The 18,335-nt window shown below is 59.4% G+C and overlaps 2 protein-coding genes across 4 annotated transcripts in view; one reads left to right on the forward strand and one right to left on the reverse strand.

Moving 5' to 3' along the window:
• PLXND1 (plexin D1) overlaps positions 1–10,017 on the forward strand; it is a 51,845-nt gene extending 41,828 nt beyond the window's left edge. For 2 of the 3 annotated variants that reach the window (XM_060161093.1, XM_060161094.1), the window contains 15 exons: positions 16–128; positions 1,022–1,126; positions 1,665–1,795; positions 2,201–2,399; positions 3,061–3,207; positions 3,350–3,506; positions 3,932–4,035; positions 4,118–4,181; positions 4,875–4,909; positions 5,142–5,246; positions 5,781–5,944; positions 7,039–7,186; positions 8,273–8,413; positions 8,554–8,628; positions 8,883–10,017. In XM_060161093.1, coding sequence (XP_060017076.1) covers positions 16–128; positions 1,022–1,126; positions 1,665–1,795; positions 2,201–2,399; positions 3,061–3,207; positions 3,350–3,506; positions 3,932–4,035; positions 4,118–4,181; positions 4,875–4,909; positions 5,142–5,246; positions 5,781–5,944; positions 7,039–7,186; positions 8,273–8,413; positions 8,554–8,628; positions 8,883–8,999 — 1,805 coding nt within the window. In that variant the 3' untranslated portion in view covers positions 9,000–10,017. Of the gene's footprint in view, positions 1–15; positions 129–1,021; positions 1,127–1,664; positions 1,796–2,200; positions 2,400–3,060; positions 3,208–3,349; positions 3,507–3,931; positions 4,036–4,117; positions 4,182–4,874; positions 4,910–5,141; positions 5,247–5,780; positions 5,945–7,038; positions 7,187–8,272; positions 8,414–8,553; positions 8,629–8,815 lie in introns of all 3 variants that reach the window. The other variant, XM_060161095.1, reaches the window with a different exon arrangement.
• A 3,630-nt stretch (positions 10,018–13,647) lies between these two features.
• Positions 13,648–17,652, reverse strand: LOC132527668 (histone H1.8). Its single transcript, XM_060163590.1, has 4 exons — positions 17,371–17,652; positions 15,336–15,678; positions 14,223–14,287; positions 13,648–13,899 (listed from the first exon to the last, which is right to left on the reverse strand). The coding sequence occupies exons 1-4, from the start codon at positions 17,650–17,652 to the stop codon at positions 13,648–13,650; spliced, it is 942 nt and encodes a 313-aa protein (XP_060019573.1).
• Between the last annotated feature and the right edge of the window lie 683 nt (positions 17,653–18,335).

The raw sequence follows: 18,335 nt of genomic DNA on the forward strand, positions 1-18,335 counted from the left end.
CTGCCTGTTTACCAGGCTTTGCTGAGCTGCAGACGGACATGACGGATCTCACCAAGGAGCTGAACCGCAGCCAGGGCATCCCCTTCCTGGAGTACAAGCACTTTGTGACCCGCACCTTCTTCCCTAAGGTCAGTTCGGGCCCCTGCCGGCTACTTCAGGAGCTCCTCGACCCCTCCCTGGGCCCTGAGAACCTAGAGGGCACTTCTGTGCTGATGGGCGAACTTGACAAGTGCAGCCTGGGCCCCTTGAGCAGTACGAAACCTGCACGCCTGCCTGTGGCAGCCTGGGCCCCTGCCCTGGCCTGCCGAGGGAGAGGGCCCAGTTTCCCCCACTTTCCTTCTCTGCCCACTGATGTTTTAATTGTCTATACAGAAGCTGGCGGCCAGGCCCACTTTTCTCCTGGCGTGCTGGGCATGCCTCCCCTCTCAGGGGGTGAGTAGAGGCACCAGTTCACTGCCAGCCCCTCTCCTTTCTGTGCCCCTTCCCAGGGAGGCTTCTCTGGGTCTCCACATCTCCTCCTTCTGGCCACTGGACTCTGTCCCATCCCTTCCATGCCTCCTTGTGCTGCTCCAGGGGCCGCTGCCTTGTCCCCACCTTCCCTGGCCTGTCAGGAGTGTTTATGCCAGTGGCCAGCAGCCTCCGCTGGCCCTGTCCACACTGTTCTCCATGCAGCAGCCGCAGAGAGCCCATGTTGTGGTCCCTGCAGGCATTTCTGCCTCAGTTTCCCTCATTCTGCACGGAGCTGCTGTGGCTTCCCCTTCAGCCTCGTGCACTCGAGCTTTGCCACACCTGGGCTCATGCTGCTTCTGCTCCTTTTCCTTCAGGAAGCCCCCGAGGACTCCCCTCCCCTCTCCTCTGGAGTCCTATGGCACCTGGGTGTGGCCCACTGCCTCTTCTTCCTTTGTAAAGTGGGCTTTGGCATTTGTCGAGTGGCCCCTGCATGCGTCAGGGGAAGGTGCAGCCCTGCCGAGATGCTGGGGGTCTGCGGCCCTGCTGAAGGGCTGGGGGTCTGCCTCCACAGTGCTCCTCCCTCTATGAAGAGCGTTACGTCCTGCCCTCCCAGACCCTCAATTCCCCGGGAAGCTCCCTGGTGCAGGAGACCCACCCACTGCTGGGAGAGTGGAAGGTGAGTAGCCCTCCACCCGTACACACACACACACATTGGGCTGCCTCAGGGCAACCCCATCTCTCTCTGGGCCCCACTTTCCAGCTCATCTGACCCATTGATCCTCATCATGGGAAGTTGGGAGGAACCTGCCATTGTATGGTAGTGAGCCCTCCATCACAGGAGGTATTCAGGGGGCCATTCAGGGTGTTCTACGTGCTGACCCCCAGGCCAGGTAGAGATGGGAGAGGATTGGGTCCCCCTGGACATCCCACTCCCCCTGCTGCTTAGAGAAGGGAAGGTGAGAGGGTCCCCCCCCCGACCTCACACAGGGATACTGGGTTGCCTTCAGGCACCCTTGCCTGAGCCTCACTTTTCAATTCAACTGAGCCACTGTTCCCATTCACAGGGAGGTAGGAGGCGTCTACCACTAAAGGTAATGAGCTCCCCCTCCCAGGAAGCACTTGAGGAGCCATTCAGGGCATCCTAAGTGCTGACTCCTAGGCCAGGCAGAGACACTGGACCTCTGTGGACACCCCCTCACTGAATGCTTCTGCAGATCCCCGAGAGCTGCCGGCCCAACATGGAAGAGGGCATCAGCCTGTTCTCCTCGCTGCTCAACAACAAGCACTTCCTCATCGTCTTCGTCCACGCACTGGAGCAACAGAAGGACTTCGCAGTGCGGGACAGGTCAGGCTGCGAGGCTCTGGGGGAGGCCAGGGGCCTGCTGGAGGCCACCCAGCCGGTCCTGGGTCTGCCTGGCTGGATCCAAGCCTGGGCCAGTTTCCAAATCACCATGTCCTTGGGGCAGCTGGCATCTCCCCAGCGTCAGACCCTGGGTGCTGGGGCGTTGGAGGTCCTGAGACCCCCTCCCCATTCTTCCCCTTCCTGGTCTGCTTGCCAGGATAGGGCTCGTGGGCATGGCGGTTGCTGTGCATGGTAGGGAAGGTAGCCCTTTCTCCAGCGAGATTTTAGTCACACTCACCCGTCCATCCAGCGACAAGGTAGCAGCAGAACCCCCACTGCGTGGTCCTCGGAGCCCAGGGCCTTGCGGTGCGGGTGGTGCTGACGCCCCCAGCCCATGCCCACCCACAGGTGCAGCCTGGCCTCCCTGATGACCATTGCGCTCCACGGCAAGCTCGAGTACTATACGGGCATCATGAAGGAGCTGCTGGTGGACCTCATCGACGCCTCGGCCGCCAAGAACCCCAAGCTCATGCTGAGGCGCACGGAGTCCGTGGTCGAGAAGATGCTCACCAACTGGATGTCCATCTGCATGTACAGCTGCCTGAGGGTGAGGGTGCCGGGCAGCTGTGCCGCCGCCTGGACCTGATTTCATTTTATTCTCATGCCAACTCTGCCGAAGGGATTATCATGTTCTTTGTGCAGATGTGGAATGGGGGGCTCAGAGGGCACAGGGACAGCCCCATAGGATCCATTATACAGATGGGGAAACTGAGGCTCAGAGAAGGCCTGACTTCCTGCAAGGGCTCAGAGCCAGCCCAGGACGGAACAGAGGCTCTGTCAGTGGCATCGTTTCAGAAGATTGTTTTCTCAGTCCTCATATGCCCCCTGATGTGCCTTTGAGTCCAGCTCTGCCACTTCCCTGCTGGGTGACCCTGAGCAGGTTGCTTGCCCTTTCTGAGTCTCGGCGTCTCAGCAATGAGAATGACACCCCATACCTGGAAGGGTTGCTGGCAGGATGAAATGAATGTGGCCACCCACATTAGGCGATGTTCGAGCTTGGAGTCCACAGAGACACCTCTGGGTGGGGGATGGGAGGCAGTGGCACCAGGATCAAAAGGAGGGTATGAGCAGGCAGCCACGGAGGTATTGGCAGAAGCGGGTAGCGAAGGCATTCCAGGTTGGGGCCGGACTCTGGAGTGTGGGCTGGAGGCCAGGGGCTGGGCCAGGCAGTCTGGCCTCAGCCTCTGACAGGCGCGCACCTTCCGCAGGAGACGGTGGGGGAGCCGTTCTTCCTGCTCCTGTGCGCCATCAAGCAGCAGATCAACAAGGGCTCCATCGACGCCATCACAGGCAAGGCCCGCTACACGCTCAACGAGGAGTGGCTGCTGCGGGAGAACATCGAGGCCAAGCCCCGGGTGAGCCGGGCGGGCGGGCAGGGAGGGGTCCCGCCCCCCCGAGAGTCCCGGCTCCACTGCTGCCCGCGCCCCCACTCCCCACAGGCTGTCTCCCCTCCAGGGCCCGGTGGTCGCCCGCTGACCCTCCCCCTCTCTCCTGCAGAATCTGAACGTGTCCTTCCAGGGCTGCGGTATGGACTCGCTGAGCGTGCGGGCCATGGACACAGACACGCTGACGCAGGTGAAGGAGAAGATCCTGGAAGCCTTCTGCAAGAACGTGCCCTACTCCCAGTGGCCGCGTGCCGAGGACGTCGACCTAGGTGGGCAGGGTAGGGCAGGGGCGGCAGGCGTGGGGCTGCTTCAGCAGCGCAGGCTCCTGCCTTGGGCGCACACACTCCCGCCGCTCATTGGATGTGCGCTAGCTGTGGCTCTGGGGACGTGCAGACAGATCAGCTGCCGGGAGCTCTGTGTGGGGCGGGGAGGGGAGACGGGGCCTGCGGTGGGAGGCCGATGCAGGCTGCTGCCCCAGCAGCTCCGAGATCCCAGTGATAGCCCCGAGGATGAGGCCTTTCCAGAGCTCCTGCTCTGCGCCCGGCACCCTCTCCCCTCCCCGTCTCCCAGATGGACGAGTAGAGGCTCAGAGACAGGTGTGGGTGCCCCCGGTTCTCTCCCCGTGTGGCCCGCTGGGAGCCTGCCTCCCCGTGGCCCCTGCTCCCAGCCCTGATGCCCTTCCCCCTGCCCGCAGAGTGGTTCGCCTCGAGCACGCAGAGCTACATCCTGCGGGACCTGGACGACACCTCGGTGGTCGAGGACGGCCGCAAGAAGCTCAACACGCTGGCCCACTACAAGGTGGGCCCCGGCTCCACCCACCTCCCACCACTCCCAACCTCCCTGACCTCCGACCTCTGACCTCGGCCTCTCTCCCCCTCAGATCCCTGAAGGTGCCTCCCTGGCCATGAGCCTCACAGACAAGAAGGACAACACCCTGGGCCGAGGTAGTGCTGGTGGACGTGGGGAGGGCCCCTTCTGAGCGGCCCCAGTGGGGAAGCTGAGGCTTGGAGGGACGGGGCTGGGCCGGGCTGAGGCTCCCTGCTGGGGGCGGGGCGGGGCCGGGCCCCCCTGCCGCAGGGCTGCTTGGCAGGGCCTGTGGCCAGGCCTCTCAGCGCTGGATTCCTGCAGGCAGCAGAGAGAGGCCCCAGGAGGGTGGGATGTGATTCCAAGAGGCCATGTGGGCTTTGGCCTGTGTCCCCGCCTCAAACATCCCATTCATACCTTCAGATGCCCCAGGCCTGGGGTCCTAGGCTCCTCTGGGTCTTGGGGTTCCCTCCTGAGGCAAGGAGCAGGCTCTCGGGTCTCTCCCAGTGAGGTCTGGGCTGGGGGGTGAGGGCCGCCGCCCTGCCCTACTCGAGGGGCCGTGACCGTCTCCCTGCTGCTGCCGTCACCTGGTGGATGTTTCCGTCTGTCAACGCCTCTGTCTTTCTCTCTCTACCTCATTCTCTGCGTGTGTCTCTGGATCTCGCCCTCAGCTCTCTTACTTTGCATTTCTCTCTCTGTGCCTTGTTCTCTCCACATGTCCGTTTCGCTCTGTCCATGGAGCTCAGTTTCTTTCTCCATCTTTTGGTCTCCATTTCTGTTTCTCTCTCTCCCCACTCCTCTCTCGTTTATTGTGTGTGTTTTCCCTCTCGCAGTGAAAGACTTGGACACAGAGAAGTATTTCCATTTGGTGAGTGCCCTGCCTCCGGCCCTGGGCGTGCCCGCCCTCCACTGGGTGTCGGCTTGGCTTCCTGCCACCCTGGGCCTCTGGGGGCAGTGCTTGCAGGCCCTGGGAAAGGCTGGAGTGGGGAGCGGGAACGGGACCCAGGGTAGCTCGCGTGCACCACAAAGAGAGCCCAGTGCCCACGGGCGGCCGGGGATGGTGCCTGGCGCCAGCACTGACCACTGCCCTGGCCTCCCAGGTGCTGCCCACGGATGAGCTGGCAGAGCCCAAGAAGTCCCACCGGCAGAGCCACCGCAAGAAGGTGCTACCAGAGATCTACCTGACCCGCCTGCTGTCCACCAAGGTGGGCCCACCCTCATCTCTGTGTCCTCACTCCAGTGGGTCAGCTGTGAGCACACACTTGGAGTGAGGGGGACAGTGCTTCCCCTGTGGGGCCAGCCAGGCTCTGGGGCGAGAGGCTGAGGGCTTTGGGTCCCAGCTGAGGAGGGGTTTGCTCCCAGCATGAAGGGTGCCCGATGACAACTTCTCTATCAGCCCGTGTGACATGGAGGGCAGCAGAGGCCCAGTGATGCCCCCAAGGCCACACTGCTGGGGCAGCAGAGTGGGCGCCTGAGAGCTCACACTCCAGCCCAGCAATTCCCTGCTCTATGTCTCAGTCCTTCCAACACCCTTGTGGGGTAGGTTGCACTAACCCGTTTCACAGACAGGAAGACCGAGGCCCAGAGAGGTTAGATGACCAGCCTGATGCCACGTAGCTTCCCCATTCACCCAGCACTGCTCAGTCCCAGCACCACGGGCTCCCCTGAACTGCCAGAGGTGCCTGCTTACCCCCCTCTGTGTGGTCCTGGGCTGACGACGGCCACCTCCTTCCATGCAGGGCACGCTGCAGAAGTTTCTGGATGACCTGTTCAAGGCCATTCTGAGTATCCGTGAAGACAAGCCCCCACTGGCTGTCAAGTACTTCTTTGACTTCCTGGAAGAGCAAGCAGAGAAGAGGGGGATCTCAGACCCTGACACCCTACACATCTGGAAGACCAACAGGTGGTGGGCCAGTGTGGTGTGGGTGGGAGGCCAGGGGGGGAGGGCTGTGTGATTCACTCTATCATTGGGGGCAGCAGTGGTGCGGGGGTTCAGAGCCTGGTCTCTCAGCCCACCGGCCTGGGTTCAATCCCTTATGCCATTCCAAGCTGTGTGACCTTGGGTAAGTGACTTAACCTCTCTGTGCTTTAGTTTCTCCTAGCTATAAAACCAGGGCAGTAAAAGTAACCCACTTTAATTGTAAGAATTAACTAAAAGTGAGCATTGTCTAAGTTTTGCCCTTACCATCACTCTCCTCCACCCCTCTGCGGTGGGCACCGTCAGCTCCGTTTTACAGATGAGCACACTGAGGCTCGTGGAGATGTTCCTGCCCCCGATCACATCCCTCCTTTGAGGCACGGTTTACCTTTTCATGGTCACAAACCCCAACAAGAAGTTGTTGAAAACCTTAGCCTAACGCTCAGAAAAACATGCCGCAGACCTAGAAGTTTCTGTGTAGCTGCAGGGGCTGCTCAGAGCTCTGGTTGGGGTGGGGTGGGGGGTCTGTATGTCCCAGGCTGCCCAGTCACTGGGGAGGAGGGTGTTACCAACCCTCTGGCCCCCTGAGGCTAAGGATCCAGGCCTCTTCCCTCCCTCACTTTGCCTGGTGACCCAGTTAATGATGGACTTCCCGCAGCCATGCAGGGGCTGGAGGAGGAGCCATGGGCTGCGAGGCGGGGGCAGGGCGGGGGTTCTAATGGGAACCAGGACTGTCTCGCTGGCTCCAGGCTGCTGCGTGAGAGCGGGCGACTCTGCAGGGGTGGGGCGGGCAGCAAGGGTGAAGTCAGGCCTTGCAGCTCCTGCCGCCGCCCGTGGCCCCCTCCACACAGGAAACCCGGCTCCCAGCCCCTCTGCTGCCCCAGCCGGCCGGGGATGGCCATCAGCCGCATTTGTGGGGGAGCAAACCGAGGTTTCCAGAGGTTCCGTCCTGTGACTAGTCTCCGCTGGCCTCGAGGGGCAAAGCCAGCCTGTCCCAAGCCCCCTCGGCAACCACTGCCTCTGCTGCCCACCCCCGGGGGGGGCTCACGCCGCTGCCCCTGTCACTCTCTGTCCCACAGCCTTCCTCTCCGGTTCTGGGTGAACATCCTAAAAAACCCACAGTTTGTCTTTGACATCGAGAAGACGGACCACATCGATGCCTGCCTCTCAGTCATCGCGCAGGCCTTCATCGACGCCTGTTCCATCTCGGACCTGCAGCTGGGCAAGGTCAGCTGCTCCTGGGCAGGCCGTCTGGTGCTGATGGGGACGGAGATCTTCCTGGGAGGGGAAACAAAAGAGCTCAGATCTGGGGGAACGTGGGAATGAACGCGGTCATCAGAAGCCGGGGGGGGGGACTCCCAGAAACCGCCACCCACAGTCAAACTACGTGGCTGCAGACTGGCTGCAGCTGCCTCAGGTGTGCCCCGCACCAGTTCCCAACGCCGAGGCCGTGGAGCCAGGCCGGGAGAAGCCAGAGTGGACGTGGGAAGCCTGTGTGGTCTGGCACACCCTCGGAGACCCGTGGGCTCCGGACGGCAGCCCTGACGGTCAAGAGCCATCCAGTGGGCACTGAGTGAAGGGGTGGGCAGAGGGGGGCACAAGTGACCAAGACCTTTGAATACATGCAGGAGGGAGACCCCTGAGGCATCCGTCTGCAGGGAGAGGACCCAGCTGGCTTTAGCAGGCCCGGAGGAGAGAGAGCGGCATTCCAGGCCGAGGGAAGGGCCTGGGCCGGGCAGGGAGGCTGTGAGCGTTAATGAAATGGTAGAGTTAGACCTGCCCCTGCAGGAGGGCCGGTGCCCCGGCCCTGTGTTTAGCCCATGACTTTCAGAGAGAGGCCACGAGAGGCAGAAAATGCCGTCACCTCTCACACACTATCTCGGAAAGCAGGACGCCCATGACAGAGAACTGGGAACATACTTGGCACGTTTTGCTTTCAGGCGTAGGAAACATGTGGTGGGAAATATTCCACTGAGACAGCAGTCAGGCTTCCAGAAATCTTAGCCACCAAGGCCCATATCCCTAAGCAAGGATACAAACAAAACAGCCTGCGTGTCAGAGAGCTGGCACAAGCCCATGCACCTTCCCCCCAGAAGTCGGTCCCCCCTTGAGGTCATCACCCTGACACTTCCGTAGAAAATAGGGCAGGGGTTCCAAGTACAAGGGCGGAGAGGGGCGGGGTGGGGGGTCCCTGGTCCAAAGCCCGCAGGGCGGGGACGTTCAGTGATGGGCTCGTTTGTGTGGCAGGAGAGACGAGGGCTCATCCAGGAGAAAACGAGTCTGTGTCTGAATCCCTCACTCCTCTCTGCCCAGGACTCACCAACCAACAAGCTCCTCTACGCCAAGGAGATTCCCGAGTACCGGAAAATCGTGCAGCGCTACTACAAACAGATCCATGACATGACTCCGCTCAGCGAGCAGGAAATGAACGCGCACCTGGCGGAGGAGTCACGGGTGTGCCGCGGGGACCTTGCCGGGCGGGACTTGACCGTCAGCGAGGAGCTGTGTTTAAGCAGCGAGTCTTGGCTGGGCTGGGCCTGGTTTTGACCATGGAGTCAACCTCCCTCCGACTTCCGCCTTGTCTTTCCTCACAGAAATACCAGAATGAGTTCAACACCAACGTGGCCATGGCAGAGATTTATAAATACGCCAAGAGGTATCGCCCACAGGTGAGTAGCCCCCAGTGCGAGGCCCCCCTCGGAGCTCCGATGCCCCCATGTCAGCCTTGCTCACTGCCACCTGCTCAGGGAAACAAACCCAGGGTGAGGGTCCCTCTCAGGCATTCATATCCCCAGGACGTTTCCGCTTTGGGGTGGCCACCAGCAGTGGAAATCCAGGCGGTGTGTTCTCCCCCAGGATGTGCAGTGGGACCCGGGGGTCCTGGGCCCGGGCTTTGGCCCAGCTCCCTCCGCTTCCCCCTCAGATCATGAGCGCCCTGGAGGCAAACCCCACAGCCCGGAGGACGCAGCTGCAGCACAAGTTTGAGCAGGTGGTGGCCCTGATGGAGGACAACATCTACGAGTGCTACAGCGAGGCCTGAGCCTGGGGGATGGCAGGACGGGCGCCCTCCCTCGAGTTCGCTTTGTCCCCAGTGCCTCGGACTCCGGCTGGGAAACAACGCAGCACGAGGGGCCTCTCTGAGCCAGCCAGCGGAGCCCCCAGCCCTGGCCCCTTGGGCACCATCCCCTCCCACCTGCCCCCAGACCCGGCTCTGGGCTGGGGGCTCAAATGCTGCAGCCGTTCCCCGGTAAGGCTCCCACCGTCCACCCAGCACAGCCTGGACGGCACCCCACTTGCTCTGCCCTGCACGGCCCAGTGCTAACGAACCCACCGATGGGCGAACAGGCCACCCGGCCCTGAGGTCGCAGCCGGGAACACTACCTCATCCTACCCGGTGGAGGGGAGGCCCCTTGAACCAGCCCTCAGCTGGTTTCCACTTCTTCAACCACCAAAATGTTGTCCCCTTCTCTACTCACCTGCAGAGGACCCTGGCCACACGCCATCCAGCAGTGTCAGGTTTCTGTTCTTGAGCGGCCGCTGGCTGAGTGGGCAGCATCCACCGCCCGCGGGAGGCTCTGTGCTGCCCTGGGAGCCGGGCGGGCAGGGGCCGAGGGGACAGGTGCTGGGCGATCCTGGTCTCGAGGGAGGGGAGGGGGCTGAGTTGCACCGAGGCTGTAGCTGGGCTACTTGATCTTGCTGGAAGTGTTTCTAAAGAGAGCACCACTTTTTGTTGTTGTTTTTTTTAAAAAAAGCTTTTATATATTAAAAAACTTATCGCGCGCCAACTGTGAATAGCTGCCACTAGTGCAGAGGACCCGGGGAGGGGTCCCGAGGGGCTCCCAGCGCAACACTGGAAATGACTGTTCCAGGGGACAGGCAGACCTGGCAGAGACCCCCCGCGCCCTGAGAACACCGTCCTTTCTGTTCTGCCAGAAGCGGCTGGCCGGGGCCGACCCAGCCAGTGCTGGGACAGGTCGCAGACCTTGGGGCTGGGCTGGAGGGGGAGGCTGGGATGCTCTGGAACCTTCTTTATAATAAAAGCCTGATGGGAAAACCTGCCGTGGGCTCCAGCCTTTATCCTGAGATGGCTGTACTTGTAGCAGAAAGGAGGGAGGGGGGCCTGGCTTAGGACCCTGCCCGGCTCCCCTCGTGAGGGGTGGGCAGATACCAACTCCGCTTCCAAGAAGGTTCAGTGGGGAAACGCGGGCATCCACTGACCGCCAGGAATATGTCACAGCTGCTGTGTGCCATCTACCCCTGGGTAGGCCCTGCTCCTAACCTACTTACCTATGTAATAAGCCGTGAGGAACAGAATATCATCCCCATTTTACAGATGTAGAAACTGACTCTCAGCACAGTCGAGGAATTTCCCATGTCACGGCACAGGGAAGCCAAAAACCAGCTTGCGTGGGCCCCTCATTCCTCTGTTCCATGCTTCCTCCAGGCTGGAGTTCCCACAGCGGCCCCCAAAGCGTGTGGGGAGCTCCAAGGTGACCACCCTGGAAAGAGAACTGCCGTTTACACACTCGCCCTGAATTTGTCATAAATATATACCATTAACTCCATTATTCAGATGAGGAAACAAGAGACAGTTTCTCCCAGGCTGGTATAACCCTGCACTATTTCTCACCTCAGCACATGACTTGGGATCAGCAAATACCACAGAGACCCCCAGCCCACCCAGCTGGCTCTAGGCCTGAGCTGGGGCTGAGGTTCACTGACCCCCAGGAAAGGTCACTAAAGGACCACCTCCAAATCAGAAGCGGCTTAAGTTAGTTTTTTCTTTTTATGAAGGAAAAATAATCCCCCCCCACACACACATTAATCAGGAGTAAGAGCCAGGACAGAAAAATTCGTACAATTTAAACAAAATCCCAAAAATACCAGTTCTAGAATTGAGAACAGAAAAATGAGAAAAGTAAACAATTTTTAGCTTTAAAAATAGCCTCTTCCTGTAGTGCCTTCTGGGCGGAGATTCTTTATCTTTTCAAATTCTCTATTCTGATCACTGATGCCTTTTTATTAAGCAGCAGACTTTCTAGTCTAAGTTATTTACACAATTTGATAAGAATTTTTTGGGGGGGTGTGATGCTAGAATGAATACATGTTTTCTGCAGAACTGTCAGGAAGTACGAAAAGCCTGAAGAAAATAAAAGCTACCCTAACCCACCCATGGTTAAAATCTGAGAGCATGCCATTCCAAACTCCAAATCGTGTGCCTGCCTGGGTCGGAGGCTGAGGAGTGATAATCGAGATCAGGATGTACTCACCATTTCGCAGCTGCCTCGTCCCCCATGCAACATCTTCCTATGCCATTAACTATTCCACGGCCTGTTTTAATGCCTGATTAACATGAAATTCCTTCTTGAAGCTTAAAAACGCATTTGCACAGGGAGGACATCTCTAGTTTCTAGGGTCATTTCTCGGCACAGAAGGTGGCCAACCACTGTGAACCACCCCCAGTCCTTGTCTGGGGCCCTGAAGACTTGCCTTGCAGCTACAGGTGTCCCTTAGCTCCGTCTGAGGGTCACAGGAGGTGGAAACTTTGGCGTAATGTCTGTCCTCAAGCAGGGGAGGAGGCCCTCCCAAGTCTCGTGGGTGCTGGGTGCTGTCCGGCCTCTGCCAGGTCAGGGCTACTGGCCTGCTGCCAGCTCGTGGGGGTGGGATGCCCGGTGATGCCCAACTGCCCCCCCCAGAAGCTGCCCAGGGTGCCTCCCCCAACCAGAACCCCTAAGGGGGAAGCGCCAACCCAGCTCACTACCGTCTGCTCACTGTGCCCCTCGGGGCTCTGCTGGCAGCCACGTTACAGATGCCCCAGGGAAGCCAGGAAGCCATCGGCAGTGAGACAAAGCCTTACGTGGGATTCGGGGACGCGAGAGCAGGGCTGAGGGAGCAGCGGCAGAAAGGGGACAGTCTGATGCTCCATGCTGGGCTGCCTCAGTTTCCCTTTGTGTCCCATCTTCCCCTTCCCAAGTGCCATCTAGCTTACCTCTGACTCCCTTCAAATCCACCCCTTCCGTCTCTGCGCACTCCCTGGCTCAGCAGTCACCCCTCATCTGGACCACCTCTTGGCAGCCCCCTGAACGAGCTGTTCTCGCCCCAGGAGGTGATCGCCACACAAGCACTTGTGTGGATCCCAAACTGTGGACCCCTTTCTACATCCACTCCCTCAGCATATCCCATCCACCCTGCTTAAACCTCTACCCAGAATCCACTACTTCTAACCCCTCCCTCCATGGCGGCCCACCCCTCAGCTGGACCATTGCAGGGGTCGCCTCCTTAGCCCCCTGCTGCTTCCCGTGTCCCCCCTGCAGGCACTCCGCTGCTCACTGGCCTCTAATGGCTGTTCATCACAATTAAACAGAACCCAAAATTCCTACCCTGGCTTACAAGGCCCTTCAGGATCTTGCCCTAGTCTACCCTGCAGCCCTTGTTATGGTATCTACTGCTGCGTAACAAACCACCCCAATACATTTGTGGTGCTTATGTGTCTGCCTGGGGCAGGGCTCGGCAGGGAAGGCCCGTCCCTGTTCTACGTGGTGTCAGGGGGGCCACTCAACTGGGATAGGCGATCCATTTCCAAGATGGTGCACTCCCATGGCTGGCAAACTGGTGCTGGCTGTCAGGGAGCCCAGCTGGGGCTGACAACTGGGGTGCCTCAATTCTTCTCCACCGGCTGTTTGGGTTTCCACACAGCATGGTGGCTGAGTTCTAAGAGCAACTATTAAAAAGCGAAAAAACAACAAGAAACAACCCCCACACAGGAAGTAGAAGCTGCCAGTCTCTTAAGGCCTGAGCCCAGCAACTGTCCTAACGTGAATTCCACTGTAGTCTATTGGTCAAGCAATCAACGAGCCCAGGTTCAAGGGGCAGGGGCACAGCCTCCAGCTCTCCATGGGAACAGTGTCACATACGTTTTTAAAACACCCCAGACCTCACCTCTGTCTCCATCTGGGCTTTCGCCACACATGCCTGTCAAGAGCATTCCCACCCCACGGCCTTTGCGCTTTCTCTTCCTTCTGAGGATTCCCGAGGGGCCCACAGTCCTACTCAGTGACTAGTCGGACAGTCCACACCTCCTCTCAGCTCCTCTAACCCCTCCTCTCCGCAGCCACAGGGATCCTTCTCAACACACACCACGTCAGCCTCTTCCCTGCCTATAACCCACCCTGGCTCCCCAATGCCCCCAAGACGATGTCTGCCCTCCTTGGTCCACCCTTCCACACCTTCCTGCCCCATCTCCATGGCCCGGGGCTCATGCCACCCCTCCCCTACCTGTTCTCCTCTCAAAACCACAAATCCCCATCCTCCCAGCTCCACCCCACATTCTGGGCCCTCTGCCTGCAAGGCCCTTCCCCTCATCTATCTGGCAATTCCTACTCATCCTTTAAAACCAAAAGCTGCCCCCTCCAGGAAGCAGTCCCAGATCTCAGGCTGCATTAAACACCTTTCCAGTGCCTCCACGGGTGCCTAGGTGACTTTGGATCCCTGCAGCGGTCTGCATCTCCCCAGGGCAGAAGCTTCTATCTGGGTCCTAGCCCTGGATGGCCAAATCCTTAGACCTCAGCCTCCTTCCACACCAATTTGTGGGGGGAAAAGTCTTTATTGATAAATAGGTTACAGTGAAATAGAGTGATAGTTTTTAGGGGAATAAAAAAGTAGAATCTCAGTCTGTCTCCACCCCGCCTCTAGTTCTCGGCTTCTGCCTTCTTACTGGCCGCTTTAGACGCAGAGGACTTGGTGGGAATGCCAGGCTTTCTCGGGCCTTTAGGGGCCTCTGCCTTCCTGGCCAGTGGTACAGGCTCCATCTTGGACCCACTGCCCTTGGGAGGAACAGGGGCCTTGGCTTTAGGCCCCTCCCCGGCCCCCTGCGCAGCAGCCTTTTTAGGGACCTTGCTGCCCATCTTCTTTTTGGCTGGGGAAGCAGCAGCATCCTCGCCCTATAAGAAAGCAAACCAGGAGCAAGGGGACAGAGCTGGGCAGGGCTGGGTGCACAGCTCAGAGCCCACGAACTTAGGGGTGAAATCCCAGCGCTGGGTCACTTTCGACAAGTGACCTCACCTCTCTAAGTCTCAGCCTCTTATCTATAAAATGGGGATGGTGATCCTCACGGCGCTGAAGGGCCGGGGAGGGGAGGAAAGTGCTCTGTACTTCGTAGGAAAATAAGTTGCCCCCTTCCTCGGCTGACCCCTCTGGGGCCGGGTGGGGATGCCCAAGCTCTGGTCGCTGGAGACCCGGAGCAGGAAGTCACCCAGGCACCTACCTTGGTGACCGTGGGTTTGGAACTCTGACTCCCAGGCTTTGTTTTCCTGTGGGCCTTGGTATCTGCTGGAAGAGGGGATGGCATGTGAGAAACACCCCTTTCAGGAGGAGCTGCTGCTGGGCAGGAAGGTTCAGGTGTCCCACAGCCCTCGTCCTGCCCAGGGCCCAGTCCTCACTCTGACACTTGCAGGCTGTGTGACCTGGAGCAAGTAGTTTAGCCTCTCTGAGTCTGGGTGCCCTAGTCTGCCAACTGAAGGTAGCAGCCTCTCTCCCACGGACAGTTGGAGGATTAACTGGACAGTGGATGACCACTCCTCACTCCGTTCACAGCTCCACGCCTGCCCACACCAAATGCCCCCGACAGGTGTATCTGCCTCTAGCCTCTAACCCATCTTCCACATGGCAGCCAGGATACATTTTTCTTTTATTATTATTATTTTTTTGCAATACGTGGGCCTCTCACTGCTGTGGCCTCCCCCGTTGCGGAGCACAGGCTCCGGACGCGCAGGCTCAGCGGCCGTGGCTCACGGGCCCAGCCGCTCCGCGGCATGTGGGATCTTCCCGGACCGGGGCACGAACCCGTGTCCCCTGCATCGGCAGGCGGACTCTCAACCACTGCACCACCAGGGAAGCCCCAGGATACATTTTTAAGAACACCTTGGGCCCTAGCTCTCCCCTGTTCAGAGTCTTTCTGTGGCTCCTCATCGTCCTCCAGATAAAGTCCAGCCTCCTGCTGCCCTTCACAACCTCCCCTCCCCCTCCCCCAGTGCACACAGACACAACTATTTGTACTTCTTCCACCTTCTTCATGCTTCCAGGCCTCTGCACAAGCTGTTCTGCCTGGGACACCTCCTCCAGGAAGCCTCCCCTGATCCTTCTCAGAGATGACCCCTCCTCCTCTCTCTGCGCTCTTCTCCCCCATACCCACCCCCACCAGCTACCATGCATTCTCTGTCTCTCTGAGTCAAGCCAAGTGCTCAGGGCACACTGGCTAGAAACCCCTCCTCCCAGAGCTGGCCCCTCCATTCCAGCTCATGTCCCGTGGCTGCCAGAAACCCCCTCCCATGCCCTCCTCTCACCCCATTCACATCCATACCTCGGCTGCTCCTTCCACCTTTGACCTCTGACTTCCCGCTGGGCCCACTGGCAATGGGAGGGGCCTGTGTGGCCTTGTCTGGCTGTTGGGAGGACTTCTTGGCCTCACCCAGTCTTGCCTCTTGGTCCTTGGTCTGCTGGCCTTTCTTGGGGGCCTTCTTGGCTGCACCTGGTTTGGGGGGAGCTGTCCTCCCCTCTCCCGGCTTCCTGGATCCTTTTTTCACATCGCCTGGGTTGGGTGGGTTCTTCTTTGACTCAGTTGGTTTCTTGGAGTCCTTTCCCTCAGCTTGACCAGGCCTCCTGGGGGCCGTCATGGTGGACGTCTTCCTGGGCTGGATTTTCCTTTTGTCTTTGGGAACTAACTGGAGGAGGAGAGAACGGGGTGGGATTGAGAGCAGAGGTTCTGGATGTCTTACGCCCCTATACCCTACATGAGGCTCAGAGAAGACCCCATCCCAAAGGAGGGGGAGAGGAAGGCGGCCAAGGGCTTGCGGAGAGCACGCAAAACCACCTCCTAAATGCCGGCTGCCAGTAATGCATTCCACCCGTTCATGCACTGTGAGGAACGGTGCTGCCATTAGGAGCTAAGGAACCCGAGTCTCCAAAACTCGCCCAAGCTTCTCCTACCCTCCCTGCACAGGTGGCGGGCACGCGCCTCCCACCCCCGCGCCCGGAAGCCTCAGAGCCAGGCTTCTGGGAGCACATCGTGCACACTGAGCCCTAGCGGTATCTCTGAGATGCTAACCTATAATCTCCCTTGACCCCCCAACACCATCCACAGACTGTGGCTCGGACTCCCCACCTCCCCGCCTCACACCACTGTGTCCCCAAGTCTCCCTGCCGCTTCGCTTCTGTGTAGTTGGACACGGACATGGAAGTCAGATGGCTGAGAGTTCGTGGCTTCCTGGGGCCTCAACCCCAGCCCAAGGGCGACTCACCCAAGTCTTCTCCTCCCCCTCTGGCCTCGGTCTCCTCATCTTTACAATGGGGCCAACAGGGAGGGTACAAGTGGCAGGAGGATGCAAGCGTCCCTGGCAAACAGGTGGTCCCTGCCCCTCTAGAGCCCAGCTGATGACGCTGCTCCCAGCATCCCTGGACCCTCACGGCTCCCCGTTACCCACCAAGACCAGAATCAACTCCCACTCTCTGCACACACACATTCCTGACTCCGTGGTACCCAAGACCCCCTTCCCTGCCTCCCAGCTCGTTGGCCCACTTTCCTGACCGTCTCCCAGTCACACGCACTCCCAGTGCCCTCTCTTGCTTCCCTTCACCCCACCCTGTGCCCCTGGCCTTGCCATGGCTGGTGTCCAATCTCTGACCCACACACCCAGAGTTCCAGGAGGGGGGATCCCCTGTGCTCAGCCACCCTATTCCCACAGGGATTGGAACGTGGAGGTTGAGAACGTTCCACCGTGTTCCATGGAGCCTGTCAGAGGAACTGCTACTTGCTGGGGCACAGCAGTGACAAGACAGACCCCATGTCTGTGTCGCTGAGATTTCCCTGGTGGCAGCTGGCAGTCATGATGCTGGGGCTTAATTCTGTGGCCAAATTTGCCCTTAGCTCTGGGTGACCCTCCCCTTTGAAAGAGGAGGATGTAGGGGCTCAGGGAGGTGTCAGCCCTGGTCTGGAGACCACGGGTCTGGAGCCAGACAGCACGGGGAACAAACCCCATTTCTGTAACCCCGTAGAGGCCAAGGTTGGGTCTGTGCCGCCCGTGGTAAGGAATTCCAGGAAGGGGTCACAGGCGCCAAGGACCCAGAAGTGGAACAGCTGAGACGGTCTCTGGTCACTCAACACACCCGACAGGGATGGAGGCGGAAGCAGCAGGGTGACTGGGGCCGTGTGGGTGCTCAGCTTTCCCGGGGAGACGGGGGGGTCTCGGCAAAGACAGAGGAAGAACGAGAGAGAAAGAAGGAGAGAGGGAACAGGGCAGGGAACCAGCACCCAGAGGCTGGGAAGAAAGAGCTGGAATTGGGGTTCAAGCCCTCGGGCAAGGCCACCTGCACCCTGGGGCCTCTCGCCACCCCCCACCCCATTCCCAGTGCCTGACTTTGAAGCTGCCAGTGGCTCCCCGGGCCTTGGAGTTGACGGGCCTGACAAGGAGGCCGCGGTGCATGCCTGTGGCCAAGGCCTGCTTCAGCAGGTACTTGAACCGGAGGACGTTCACTGTCGGGTACTTCTGCAGGATGTAAACCTTGATGGCCGCCACCGAGGTACCCCGGCGCTGCTCCCCCGCCTGCAGCGCCTCCAGCACCATGCGCAGCACCGGAGGGTGGCGGCGGGGCTCTCGGACGCCGCTCCGGATCAGGCCTACGGACAGACAGCAGGACATCACCCGGGGCCCAGACCTCCCTCAGACCCCGCTGAGGACAAACATGCCTAGTGAAACACCCACTAAGCGCTGGCCAGGCCCCACTGTGTGTGAGCAAGCGGCCGGGGGATCAAGTACACACCCCTCACCCCCACCCCAGGTCAGGGCCACTGCCCCCTGGCCTGGGAGCAGACGTGGGGGCACTGCTTGGCCACCCGGGGTCTCCTGGTGCCCGCCGTGGGGCTGGGCACGCAGCAGCCCTCCACGAAGGCTCAATAAAAGCATTAAAGCGTTCTTTAACAAACAAACCTACACCAGGTCAGTTGTCTAGCTCTAACTACCAGTTTACAGGAAATGCAAGGGCCACGGGCATGAAATCAGTAAAACCCAGACTGTGAGGAACGCTCCAGAACACACGGCCCGGTTTCTCCTACAAACAAGCAAGGAGGAAAAGACAATGTGGGAAGGGCCCCAGAGAGGAAAGATCCTAAGAACCCCTTTAACCAAATGCAATATGGGGGCCTTGCTCAGACTCAGAATAGGATTTGGACAATCCAACTGGAAAAAAAAAAAAGGCAACTAGACAAATGTGAACACTGGGATATTTCATGATATTCAGGATGATACTGTTTCCAGTGTGCTGATGGTATTGCAATTATTTTAAGAGGTTCTTATCTTTTAAAGATAAATACTGAACTGGGACT

Source organism: Lagenorhynchus albirostris, chromosome 10 (assembly GCF_949774975.1).
Source record: "Lagenorhynchus albirostris chromosome 10, mLagAlb1.1, whole genome shotgun sequence".
NCBI classification, from domain to species: Eukaryota; Metazoa; Chordata; class Mammalia; order Artiodactyla; family Delphinidae; genus Lagenorhynchus; species Lagenorhynchus albirostris.

Coding starts and splice junctions, on each gene's coding strand:
- LOC132527668 (XM_060163590.1), bottom strand. CDS start 17,652: ATGTCCTGCTGTCTGTCCGTAGGCCTGATCCGGAGCGGCGTCCGAGAG. Junction 14,288..15,335: donor CGGGAAGTCAGAGGTCAAAG/GTGGAAGGAGCA, acceptor CCCCTCTTCCAG/CAGATACCAAGGCCCACAGG. Junction 13,900..14,222: donor CCAAACCCACGGTCACCAAG/GTAGGTGCCTGG, acceptor GCTTTCTTATAG/GGCGAGGATGCTGCTGCTTC.